This window comes from Perognathus longimembris, chromosome 28 (genome assembly GCF_023159225.1).
Source record: "Perognathus longimembris pacificus isolate PPM17 chromosome 28, ASM2315922v1, whole genome shotgun sequence".
Taxonomy (NCBI): domain Eukaryota; kingdom Metazoa; phylum Chordata; class Mammalia; order Rodentia; family Heteromyidae; genus Perognathus; species Perognathus longimembris.
In genome coordinates, this window is record NC_063188.1 from 59,891,114 (window position 1) to 59,904,674 (window position 13,561).

The window sequence follows — 13,561 nt, forward strand, 5'->3', positions numbered from 1 at the left end:
TTCACGGAACCTTGCAGTTTGTTTAACTCTTTCTTAGTTATTCTGAATGTATCTTGTATATATAATGTGTGATCTGAAGGTTAATATTAGTAATTAAAAATATTACTTGCCGGGTGCCAGTGGCTCACACTCATCTACTCAGGAGGATGAGATCTAAGGATGGCAGTTTGAAGCCAGTTCAGTCAGAAAAGACCCTGTCAGAAGCTTATCTCTAAATACCCACTTAAAAAACTGGAAGTGGCACTGTGGCTTAAGTGGTAGAGCGTTAGAGCACAAAGAGGCTCAGGGACAGCAGCCAGGCCCTGAGTCCAAGCCCCCCAGCCAACAAAAACAAAAACAACAACAACAACAAAAAAAAACATTAGTTGCTGGGTGCTGGTGGCTCACATCTGTAATCTTACCTACTCAGGAGGGTGAGATCTGAAGACTGTGGTTCAAAGCCAGACTAAGCAGAAAAGTAGTTGAGACTCTAAATTTTTTATTGTTATTATAAAGGTGATGTACACAGGGGTTATAGTTATATAACTTAGGTAATGAATACATTTCTTTTTGGAAAATGTCACCTGTTACCTCATTCATTCCCAGTTAGCATTTTTTTTTTTTTTGCCAGTCCTGGGGCTTGAACGCAGGGCCTGAGCACTGTCCCTGGCTTCTTTTTGCTCAAGGCTATCACTCTACCACTTGAACCACAGCGCCACTTCTGACTTTTTCTGTGTATGTGGTGCTGAGGAATCGAACCCAGGGCTTTATGCATGCTAGGCAAGCACTCTACCACATGCCTAGCTCCCTGTCATGGAGACTCTTAACTCCAATTAACCAGCAAACAGCTGGAAATGTAGGCATGACTCTTGGTCAAGTACGAGCTTTGAGCAAAAAAGAAAAGTAAGAACATAAGACTCTGAGTTCAAACCTCAGTACAAAAAAAATTCACAGTTATGTCAGTATAGTTTTATTTTTGAATCAGTATAATATTTATACTATTTTTTTTTCCAGTCCTAGAGCTTGAACTTAGGACCTGGACACTATTTCTGAGCTGTTGTGCTTAAGGCTAGAGCTCTACTACTTGAGTCACAGCTCCACTTTTGGCTTTTTTTTCCCAGTGCTTAATTGGAGATAAGAGTCTTGGGGACTTTCTTACCTAGGCTGGCTTTGAACCATGATTCTCATATCTCAACCTCCTGAGTAGCTAGGATTATAGGCATGAGCCACTGGAGTCCAACTATATTATTCTTTATATGCCTGATTTTAAAATTTAACAATATGCCCAGTGTTAGTGGCTCACACCTATAATACTAGATACTCGAGAGTTTGAGATCTGAGGAAAACAGTTCCAAGCCAGTCTGGACAGACAAATCTAAGAGACTCCTATCTTCAATTAACCAGCAAAAGTCTGGAAATGGAGGTGTGGCTCAAGTGATATGGCAACAACCTTGAGTGGAAAAGCCAAAGAAAGCATGGGGCCCTGAGTTAAAGCCCCAGTACCAGCACAAAAACTAGTATTTAAGGGGTTGGGAATGTGGCTTAGTGGTAGAGTGCTTGCCTAGCATACATGAAGCCCTGAGTTTGATTCCTCAGTACCACATAAACAGAAAGAGCTGGAAGTGGCGCTGTGGCTCAAGTGGTACAGAGCTAGCTTTGAGCAAAAGAAGCTCAGGGACAGCACCCAGGCCTTGAGTTGAAGCCCCAAGACTGACCAAAACAAACAAACAAACAAAAAATAGTAGCTAAGAGTTGGAATAAAGCCAGGAGCCAATGGCTCACGCCTGTAATCCTAGCTACTCAGGAGGCTGAGATCTGAGGATCCAGGTTTGAAGCCAGCCTGGGCAGGAAAATGTGAGTCTGTTATCTCTAAGCACCAGAAAAGTGGAAGTGGTGCTGTGGCTCAAAGTGGTAGAGTGCTAGCCTTGGGCAAAAGAGCTCAGGGACAGTGCCCACGCCCTGAGTTCAAGCCCCAAGAAAGACAAAAAAAATAAAGAGTATAAACACTAAGGAAAATGTAACTGCAGTTCTTAGGGGATTGGAAGGAACTCTACAGCTGTGCGACAATGGGGCTGAGAAAGTCCAGTAGCCAAAAGGCAGGTAAGGAGCAGGGCACCAGTGGCTCACACTTGTAATCCTAGCTACTGAAGGGGCTGAGATTTGAGAATCGTGGTTCAAAGCCAGCCGGAGCAGAAAAGTCCCGGTGAGACTATTATCTTTAATAAAGTACTTGGAAAAAGCCAGAAGTGAAGCTGTGGCTCAAGTGGTAGAGCGCTAGCCTTGAGCACAAAGAGGCTCAGGGACAGCAACTAGGCCCTGAGTTCAAGCCCCAGGACCAGAAAAAAAAGACAGGCAAGGGGGAGATAGACATTCTTTCCAACTGATCAGGGCCTTTGGAGATCATTGGCAGTAGGAAAGCAGAGAAGGAAAGGGTAACCAAGTTCCTTTGCAAGTTCTCTCTAGCTTTTCATGATAGCTCATAGAGGGACAGCTGCCTACAATAGCAAACCCAGATCTGTTTGTATACATTTTTTTTTTGTCAGCTTGAACTCGACCTGGATGTTGTCCCTGAGCTTTTTTTTTGCTGAGCGCTACAGCTTTTAGATGGTTAATTGGAGATAAGAGTTTCATGGGCTTTCCTGCCAGGGATGGCTTTAAACTGAGATCCTCAGATCTCAACCTCCTGAGTAGCCAGGATTGCAGGTGTGAGCCACCAGCTCCTAGTGTATGTATGGTTTTTTTCTTGGGGGGAGGGGGTCAGTGGGGCTTGAACCTCTGGGCCTGGGCGCAGTCCTTGAGCTCTTCAGCTCAAGGCTAGCACTCTCTACCACTTGAGCCACAGTGCCACTTCTGGTTTTCTGGCAGTTTATTAGAGATAAGAGTCTCACAGACTTTCATGCCCAGTCTGGCTTTGAATCACGATCCTCAGATGTCATCCTCCTGAGTAGCTAGGATTACTGGTGCGAGCCACCTGCGCCTGGCAGTATGCTTGTATTTTTGTGTCCATACTAGTGCTTGAACTAACAGCCTCACACTCTCCATTGGCTTTTTCACTCAACGCTGGTGCTCTACCACTTGAGCCATACCTCCACTTCTAGCTTTTTTTTCTGGTTAATTGGAGATAATATTCTCATGAATTTGTCTGCCCCAGCTGGCTTCAAGCTGTGTTCCTCAAACTTCAGCCTCTTGAGTAGCTAGGATTCAGGTGTGAATCCTCAGCCCTTGGCTTTCTAAGTATTTAAATAATGATGGCAGTCCTCAAGCCAAAGCACAATTAGAGATGACTTTCTTAGACTCCAGATGAAATTTTTTCTGTCCCTTCCCCCTCCCTCTTTCTTTGTTCAAGACTGGGGCTTAAACTCAGTATCTGACACCAACCTCATTGTTTCCTTTGAATCAAGGTCTTGCTATGTACCTTCAGTTGAGCTCATTACTTTTCTATCCAGCTCTTTGAATACTGCAAATATAGGCATGAACTACCATGGCCAGTCAAATGAAGTTTTTTTGTGTGTGTGCTCCTATCCCTCTTTTCCTTCCTTTTTTTTGCCAGTCCTGGGGGCTTGAACTCAGGGCCTGAGCACTGTCCCTGGCTTTCTTTTTGCTCAAGGCTGTCCCACTTGAGCCACGGCGCCACTTCCGACCTTTTCTGTTTATGTGGTGCTGAGGAATGGAACCCAGGGCTCCCTGCATGCTAGGCAAGTACTCTACCGCTAAGCTATATTCCCAGCCCCCTCTTTTCCTTTCTATAGAAATCTCCCCTATTCTCTATTCCTCCTACTCATCATTCTGGTTGTTGGGGTACTTGGGCACTCAACTTTCCTTGTATTAGTCCATTTTTGCTGCTATTACAAAGTATCATGGACTGAGTAATTTGCAAACAAGATTGTTTTCTTTTTTTTTTTTTCCTTTTCTTTCCTTTTTCTTTTTTGGTGCCAGGATGGGGGCTTGAACACAAGGCCCGAGTGCTGTCCTTTAGCCTTTTCTCTCAAGGCTGGCACTACCACTTGAACCACAGTTTCACTTCCTGGTTTTTGGTGGTTAATTGGAGATATGAGCCTCAGGGACTTTCCTGCTCAGGCTAGCCTCAAACTAGAATCTTCAGATTTCAGTCTCCTGAGTAGCTAGGATTACATGCATGAGCCATCTGCAGCACTTTGCCAGACATTTATTTTCTTACAGTTCTGGGGACTGGGAAGTGCAAGATGAGGGGCTGTCTGGTGAGGGCTTCTCTCCTAAGATGGTGCCTCATTTTAGAATCCTCTTCTTCAGGGGAAGGAATGTTGTGTATTTAAATGGCAGAAGAGCAAACAAGGGATTCAAGAGCCAGACTTTGAAGTCAGGCCCCACTTTACCACGCGAACCTGAGATAAGCAGGCCCTGTGAGCAAACCCAGGACAAGCCCATTAGGGCCCAGTGGGTCTAGAACTCTAACCATTGGGAATGCTTAACTCTAACCGCCCCCTGAATGCCTCGAGCCCTGAGCCAATCAGATTTGTACCTGTGTCCTAATCTTGCTTGCTTGAACACCTGGTTGTTGTAACTTTGTTTTTTGCCTTTATAAGCCCTGTGTAATCACAGCTCGGGGCTTCCTCCTAACTTCCCCTGTGTCGGTGTAGAGGACATGGCCCGAGTTTCAGCTCGCTTGAATAAAGCCTTGCCTTGCTTTTGCATTTTGGAACGTCTGAGTCTCGGTGGCCTTCTTGGTGGTCGTCTCGCGACTTGGCACAACATTTGGGGTTTCGTCTGGGATCGCCCCAGAGACCCCCGAGACCCCAGACTCCGAAGGTAAGGAAACAGCACTGTTCATTTGTCTTGTCCTGTAATTGGTCTGTTTTGCTTTTGTTTATTTCTTAAAGGGGTTGTCGAAGCAGACGCGCTTACTCAGCAATCCCAGGGAGACTCCCAGGGAGACTGGGGGACGCCCCAGACTCTCCACCCTTACCTGAGTCCACTTGGGTCCACTCCTCCTGCACCCTTGCGGGAGGTTGGGCCAACTTAGGTCTGCTCCTGCTGCTTAGCAGGAGGAGGTTTGTGGGCCAACCTAGGAGACTCTCCACTCTTACCTGAGTCCACTTGAGTCCACTCCTCCTGCACCCTTGCAGGAGGTTGGGCCAACTTAGGTCTGCTCCTGCTGTTTAGCAGGAGAAGGATTATGGACCAACCTAGGAGATCTCCAACTCATAACTTTTCTTATTCTCAGGCCTGTGTGTTGTGTTGTTGTTTTTTATTAGCCTTCTGAACTAAACATCTGATCAGAGCTATGGTTAACGTTCTATCTTGGGGATCTCCATCTAGCCCCCTAGATTTGACCCTAGCTCACTGGAGGAAAGTCAAGGAAATAGCTCAGAACCGAGGAGTGACCCTTAAGGAGGAAAAATGGATCACCCTGTGTAAGGCAGAATGGCCCACCTGAGGGGAGCTTTAATATAGTTAAGATCAGTACTTTACAAAGCCTAATCGAAGCCCCTTGTTCAGGCTATCTAGACCAGATTCCTTATAGACACCTGGAGGGAACTAGTTGACAGGGACACTCCAGCATGGGTTCGGCCTTTCTTACCGACTACCTCCTACACTCCTTCCCCTACCCCAGTATTCACCCAAAAGACATGGGGTGACAAGAGAGAAACCAAGAAGAGAAGAAATTGTACCCACCTGTCCTCCAGGGAGGAAGCACGGAGGAGGAAATGCTTCCCCCTCTATACTCCCCACACCAGTTAACGCCAGAGGAGGACTCTGAGGAAGATGTTTCAGCTGTGCCCTCCGCTCCGGAGGGTCCTGCCCAGTCAACTCGCCGGCGTTGAAGAATTACATCTCTTAATTCTGTTGCCCTTCCCCTACGCCCTATAGGTCCTGTGGATGCAGATGGTCGACAACAATTCCAATACTGGCCATTTGCTACTAGTGATCTTTACAATTGGCATGCCCAAAATGCCCCCTTTTCTGAAAAAACCCAGGATTTAATTCGCTTGCTTGAAACCATACTTTTCACTCACCAGCCCACTTGGGATGATTGTAGACAGCTTTTACAGGTCCTTTTCACCACTGAGGAGAGAGATCGTATCCAAGAAGCGGCCTGGAGACTTATCCCCGGCCCCACCGGAGAGGGAATAATCTGGCCGACCAGGCAGCTAAGGAAGCAGCCCTTCAGCCCAGAGCAGAACTTTAGTAGACCCAGGGCCACAAGCTTTGCCTCCTGTGCCCCAGTATTCCCAGGAAGACTTGGAGTGGATGGGGAGGATTCCCATGGCCCATAAAACCCCAGACAGAGAAGGAAACAATGACTGGTGGAAAACTTGTGAAGGGAAACTTATCTTGCCACAAGGGGTGGGTAAAGGGATCCTTAAGAGAATCCACCGAGCCTCTCACATGGGAACCTGAAGAATGCAGGACTTGCTCCGACACTCCAAAGTAAAAATTAGACAAGGAGACCAACTTATTGAAGATACTGTTAAAACTTGCAAGGCCTGTCAGCTCACCAATGCCCTCAATAGACAAGTTATTAAAGGAGCTCGCCTCCGTGGGGATAGGCCAGGTGTGTATTGGGAAGTAGATTTCACGGAAATTAAACCTGGAAAATTTGGATACAAACATTTGCTAGTTTTTGTAGACACCTTTTCAAGATGGGTTGAAGCCTATCCAACAATGCATGAGACTGCGAATGTAGTGGCTAAGAAGATCCTGGAAGAAATCCTACCCAGGTATGGCTTCCCATCCACCATTGGGTCAGACAACGGACCGGCCTTTGTCTCAAAAGTCAGGGAATAGCCGCTGCACTGGGGACGAATTGGAAATTGCATTGTGCTTATAGACCCCAGAGTTCAGGACAGGTAGAGAATGAATCGGACTCTAAGAGACCTTGACAAAATTGGCCTTAGAGACTGGCGCAGACTGGGTGTCACTCCTTCCTTTTGCTCTGCTTAGAGGAAGAAATTCTCCCTGTCAGCTTGGCTTTACTCCTTTTGAAATAATGTATGGGTACCTCCCGCCCATTATCCCTAGTCTTCAGACTGAATTGCTTGCTGATTTGGATGATGCTGAATTTTTGTGTAAACTCGATTGCAGCTCGTGCACAAGAATATGTGACCCCTACTTAAGGCATTATATGATTCTGCTTCTGTCCCTAACCCCCATACGTGGTGCTACTGACTACTCCCACCACCCTCAAGGTAGACGTCATCACCACTAGGGTCCATTGCTCCCACGCCAAGCTAGCTGACCCCTTTTCCCTGGACGACGACTACCGTAGTGGAATATGGGAGGTCTCCAAGCACCTAACTCAGCCGCTTCACCTTCGCCTCAAGAAAAGGAACTTAAACTGAACATTGTTATAATTTTCTTTTTGCCTTCTACCCTGGCTACTGTTGATGTTATTTTGGCACCTCACTCCAAAGTGAGGTGGCCTCCTTATTTTAGGTAGTTTGGGGCTTGCTCAAGAATACGGGTATAGCCACCCGACCCTTAGAGCACAGCTGAGAAGTTTATGTATTATTTTGTTGCTTACATTTGGATACTAAACACTATACAGCTAATGGTAAGTCTGTATAGCTGAAAGTTAATTTTCAGTTTGCAGTAATCCTGCAGTCCCTTGGTGAAGTAGACTAAGGCTATAGGTTCCTGGCTAGGTAAGGTCAACACCCCTCAGTCAGCCTGAAGAAGCTACAGAAGATGATCTTCACCCATCAGCCCCCCCCTTAAAACCAAGGGACCACAGGTGTTTTTTTTTTTTTTTTTTTGGCCAGTCCTGGGCCTTGGACTCAGGGCCTGAGCACTGTCCCTGGCTTCTTCCCGCTCAAGGCTAGCACTCTGCCACTTGAGCCACAGCGCCGCTTCTGGCCGTTTTCTGTATATGTGGTGCTGGGGAATTGAACCTAGGGCCTCGTGTATCCGAGGCAGGCACTCTTGCCACTAGGCTATATCCCCAGCCCCCCCACAGGTGTTTTTGGTTACTACTTTGGGCCCTATTGGCCCATGCCTTATCTCTATATCATCCCCTAGACATGCAAGCCATTGAAATGGACAGAATGGAGCCATGATTGGCTCCCAAGGTACCAAAGAGAAAAAGGAGGAAATGAAGAGCCAGACTTTGAAGTCAGGCCCCACTTTACCACGCAAACCTGAGATAAGCAGGCCCCGTGAACAAACCCAGGACAAGCCCATTAGGGCCCAGTCGGTCTAGAACTCTAACCATTGGGAATGCTTAACTCTGACTGCCCCCAGAGTGCCTCGAGCCCTGAGCCAATCAGATTTGTACCTGTGTCCTAATCTTGCTTGCTTGAACACCTGATTGTTTTTTGCCTTTATAAGCCCTGTGTAATCACAGCTCAGGGCTCCCTCCTAACCTCCGCTGTGTAGGTGGGTAGGACGAGGCCCGAGTTGCAGCTCACTTGAATAAAGCTTTGCCTTGCTTTTGCATTTCGTAACGTCTGAGTCTCGGTGGCCTTCTTGGTGGTCATCTCGCAACTTGGCACAACAGGGATAAACCAGTGATCTCAAAACTTTTTTTAAAATAAGGCTTGGAGTCTTTCATGAAGATGGAGCCTTCCTAATAAGGCACTCCCAAAAGGTCCCACACTTACTGCTACCATCGTGTGGATTAACTTTCAACACATCAATTTCAGGTGACATTCAGATCCTAGTATATATAAATTCAAAGTTGCATGAAGGAAAATATGTGGTTTAAGTACTTCAACAGGTTAAACTTCATAACCTGGTGTCCAACTACCTCATTCACTTCATTTCCCCCCACTCTTGCCCTTCTTTTAAGAAATAGGCAACATGACAGAGAAAGAACACAGAGCCATATCTACATCCATTTGTTATTGAGTTCTGGCTCTATTTTCCAAAGCAAAAACCTTAGGTGAAGTCACTTTATTTCTGAGTCTCAGTTTCTACATCAGGAAAATAAGAGTAAGTACATTAAATGTCCTCTTAGCTGAGCTCCTGAGGCTCACACCAGTAATCCTATCCACTCTGACATCTGAGGCTGACATCATTGCAGTGTGAAGCCAAGCCAGGCAGGAAAAGTCTACGAGACTTGTATCTCTAATCACCAAAAAGCCAGAAGTGGAATTGTGGCTCAAGAAGTAGAACACTGGCCTTGGGGGGAAAAAAAAGCTCAAAGCCAAGTGTTAATGGTTCACACCTGTAATCTTGGCTACTTAGGTGGCTGAGATCTGAGGATCATGGTTCAAAGCCAGCCAGGGTAGGAAAGTCCATGATGCTGTTATCTTCAATTAATCACCAGAAAACCAGAAGTGGCACTCTAGCTCAAAGTGGTAGAGTGTTAGCTTTGAGCGGAAGAGCTCAGGGACAGTGCCTAGGCCCAGAGTTGAAGCCCCACAACTGACAAAAAAAAAGGAAAGAAAGAAAAAAAAGAGGTCAAGGACAGCACCTTGGCCCTGAATCTAAGCCCCAGTACCAACACAAACAAAACAGAAAACCACCCCCACCAAATGTCCTCTTAACAGAAGGTTTATTTATTTAGATGCTAGACCTAGTGAGGCAAGGTAGCCTAAGGAAAATGAGGCATGACAATTGGCTGCCAAGATGGAAAGACTCAAGCTTAAAGCTTGTCCATCTACTTCCCTTAAGATTAAGGGAACAAAGTCTTAAATTTAATCCCGAGTTTTTGTACTCAAGGCTAGTGCGCTACCACTTGAGCCACAGTTCCACTTGAGGCTTTTTGGTGCTTATTTGGAGATTAGTCCTATGGACTTTACTGCTAGGGTTGGCTTTGAACTGCAATCCTTACATCTCAGCCTCCTGAATGGCCAGGATTACAGGAGTGAGCTACCAGCACCTGGCTTGTTTGTTTATCCATTTATTGTCCATCCCAGGCGGTGTCCCTGAGCTTTTGTGTGCAAGGATAATAATGCTCTACCACTTGAGTTACAGTTCCATTTCTGGCTTTTTTTTTTTTTTTTTTTTTTTTTGTCCATCATGTGGCTCAAACTCAGGGCCTGGGCATTGTCCCTGAGCTCTTTACTAAAGGCCAGCATGCCACCACTTTAAGCTACAGCTCCACTTCCGGTTTTCTGGTAGTTAACTGGAGATGAGTGTCACAAACTTTTCTGCCTGGACTGGCTTTTAACCTCGATCCTCAGATCTCAGCCTCCAGAGTAGCTAGGATTACAGGCGTGAGCCACAGGACCAGGCTATTTCTTAAATGAGAGCTTTGGTTTTGATCTTGAAGACCTCCAGCAATGTTTTTTTTTTTAAAATTATTATCAAACTGATGTACAGAGAGGTTACAGTTTCACTTTTTTTTTTTGCCAGTCCTGGGCCTTGGACTCAGGGCCTGAGCACTGTCCCTGGCTTCTTTTTGTTCAAGGCTAGCACTCTGCCACTTGAGCCACAGCGCCACTTCTGGCCATTTTTTGTATATATGGTGCTGGGGAATTGAACCCAGGACTTCATGTATACGAGGCAAGCACTCTTTGCCACTAGGCCAAATCTCCAGCCCCGAGGTTACAGTTTCATACATTAGGCATTGGATACATTTCTTGTACTGTTTGTTACCTCGTCCCTCATTTCCCCTCCCCATCCCCCTTTCCCTTCCTCTCCCCCATGAATTGTTCAGTTCACTTACACCAAAGTTTTGCAAGTAAGCAATGTTGTTTATATCACAAAGACATCATGTCTCTGGGTATCTGGATTCAAAGTATGCTCAGGGTCAGGAACTGGCGAGCCGTTCAAGGAAGCAATAATGGTCCTCTGCCACTCTAAGAATAACGCGTGCCTGCGTGTGTACGTGCGTGTGTACGTATACGTGCAAGCGAACGCGCGCGTGCACGCACATGCGTACTCCCCGCTACGCCCCGGCCCCCCAGCATTTTGGTTTCAACCGGACTGAAAATCCAATGACGCAGTCTACTAGGCGCCTCACCGCGGTGTGCTGCGCTAACCGCTTCAACCTCCAAGTTCCCGCGCGCGCATAGGCGCAGGCGCAGATCCACTACCGTATCGCGCGGAGTTCTGACGTCGACGCTGGAGCGCCCTGCGGATTGGTTGGCCTGGAGGCAGACGATTGGCCTGCCCGTACGCTAGTAAACGGAGCATGCGTAGAATGTTAACGAGCGAAATTCGAGCTACAACTCTGCTTTCTGAAAACTAAGTTTGATGATGGAGGCGTCCCGAAGCTCCACGGAAGGCCAGAATTTAAGCTCACGACAGGCTGCCCATTATCTGAGGTTTGTTTGGGATGCTGGAGCAGGTATAGCTCCCAGAGCCTTGTCCTCGGGTTGCGCATAGCGGGGTGGCGGAGCCTTGTGGGACACTTCTTTCGCCCTTTCCGAGTAGGGTATGAAAATTGACTGCGTACACCGACCACATTCTGGGAAACCGCGGCGCAGCTACTTTTTGGCCAGGGGTGCATTAGCTCCTGGACAGTCGAACGTAAACTGCTTAAACCTTTTCTGAATCTTCCTACTCTAACAATCCCCGAACCTAACATACACAGAGATGAAAAATCACAGCCCCCAAATTACTCCGGTAGTGGGAATGGTATACTTCAATGTTTGATAGCTGCTTTAAATTGTTTAAGATACTGGGCTGAGCAGTAGTTTAAAGGTGAGAATGAGTGTCTGAATAAAATGACCAATGAGCAATGGAATACCTCACCCGAGAAGGAAACATTTGAACGATGTGTTAAAATGAATAAGCATTCACCAGATTGCTAAGAGTGGAATCTAGGAGATGTAGGGGTTGGTTTTTTGTGGGGGGGGAGGGGCAGTCCTGGAACTTGAACTCAGAGCCTGAGCACTGTCCCTGAGCTTCTTTTTGCTCAAGGCTAGCAGCACTCTACCACTTGAGCCACAGCACCACTTCTGGCTTATTCTGTTTATGTGGTGCTGAGGAATCGAACTCAGGGCTTCATTTATGCTAGGCAGGCACTCCACTAAGCCACATTTCAGCCTTCATTTTTTTTTTTTGCCAGTCCTGGGGCTTGAACTCTGGGCTTGGGCTCTATCTCTGAGCTTCTTTTGCTTAAGGCTAGCACTCTATCACTTGAGCCACAGCACCACTTATGGTTATTTTCTGTTTATATGGTACTGAGGAATCAAACACAGGGCTTCATGCATGCTAGGCAACACTCTACCCCTAAGTCACATTGTCAACCATGGGTTTAGTTTTTCTTAATTGTAAAATACAGGTAGCAACAAGTTTACCATCTGTATTTTTAAGTGTGCAGTCCAGTAGTGTTAAGTACATTCACAGTATTGTGTAACTTCAAGGTTTTTTTTCCCCAGTCCTGGCCCTTGAACTCAAGACCTGAGCACTGTCCCTGGCTTTTTGCTCAAGGCTAGCACTCTACCACTAGAGCCACAGTGCTATTTCTGGCCGTTTTCTGTATATGTGGTGCTGATGCATCGAACCCAGGGTTGCATGTATATGAGGCAAGCACTCTTGCCACTAGGCCATATTCCCAGCCCATCCAACCCTTTTTTGTAAGAGAAAAAAAATCCTTGGGCGATTCAAAGCCAGCCAGGGCAGGAAAGTGTATGAGACTCTTATTTCCGATAAACCACTCAGAAAAAGCCAGAATTGCCCTGTGGCTCGAGTGCTAGAGTACTATACATTAGCAAAAGAAGCTCAGGGACAGTGCCCAAGCCCCAGGACCAGCAAAACAAAACAAAAACCCTTCTTGTTTCCATTTCTTTCTTCTTTTCTTCCAGTCCTGGGGCTTGGACTCAGGGCCTGAGCACTGTCCCTGGCTTCTTTTTGCTCAAGGCCAGCACTCCACCACTTGAGCCACAGCACCACTTCCGGCTTTTTCTATATCTGTGGTGCTGAGGAATTGAACCCATGGCTTCATGTATACGAGGCGAGCACTTTACCACTAGGCCATATTCCCAGCCCTTTGTTTCCATTTCTTAGAGTTCATTTCAGTGAATATATTTTATATGATCAGAGGCACATTCCAAGCTTTTTATTTTGAAAAACTAAAGCTATACCAAGTAAACAATCTCCATATGTTAGTAGAGTACTGGCATTAGAGTTGGGTCATTTTATTTTATTTTTCACAGGTCTGGGGATTACAGCCTAGATCTTCATGCATGCACTGCCAAGTACTCTACCACTGAGCCACATCCTCAACTCAAGTTCGGTCATTTTAGGTTCAGATGACTGACTGGGAGTGTAGCTCAGTGGTAGAGCACTAGCCCAGGTTTGACCCACAGCACAACACAAAACAAAAAACAAAGAAATTACAAGCTGTTAACTACCTTGCTTAACAAAAGCAAGTTTCGCTTAACTATTTTGAACCTTAATTTTTCATTTGGAAAATGGACCTTTAGCTCTTCTTTGTCTAAGCACTTGAGGGGGGAGTGGGGGGGCTGGGAGGGGCCTCTGCACTGTTTGTTCCCTTAGAACTGTTTCTTATTCTGACATACTTCGCTTGCTCCCAGAACTTCTCTACTGAGCATTCTTAAACAATCCCTGTTTCCCACTACGTACAACCATCACCCCTCCTCCTATAATCCTGTCTTCTCTCATAATCCATTTCAGGACTTCCTTATCTCATGACCCCCTCAGCTGTCACAATTGCTTTCTTTTTTCTCCTAGTTTTTCTGTCTCTCCTGTC

At 46.3% G+C, this 13,561-nt stretch overlaps 1 protein-coding gene across 1 annotated transcript in view; it reads left to right on the forward strand.

The window, feature by feature from the left end:
* Positions 1 to 11,033: 11,033 nt before the first annotated feature.
* Positions 11,034 to 13,561, forward strand: part of Ercc6l (ERCC excision repair 6 like, spindle assembly checkpoint helicase) — a 29,323-nt gene continuing 26,795 nt past the window's right edge. The window contains exon 1 of the mRNA XM_048336491.1: positions 11,034 to 11,168. Coding sequence (XP_048192448.1) covers positions 11,098 to 11,168 — 71 coding nt within the window. The 5' untranslated portion in view covers positions 11,034 to 11,097. The remainder of the gene's footprint in view (positions 11,169 to 13,561) is intronic.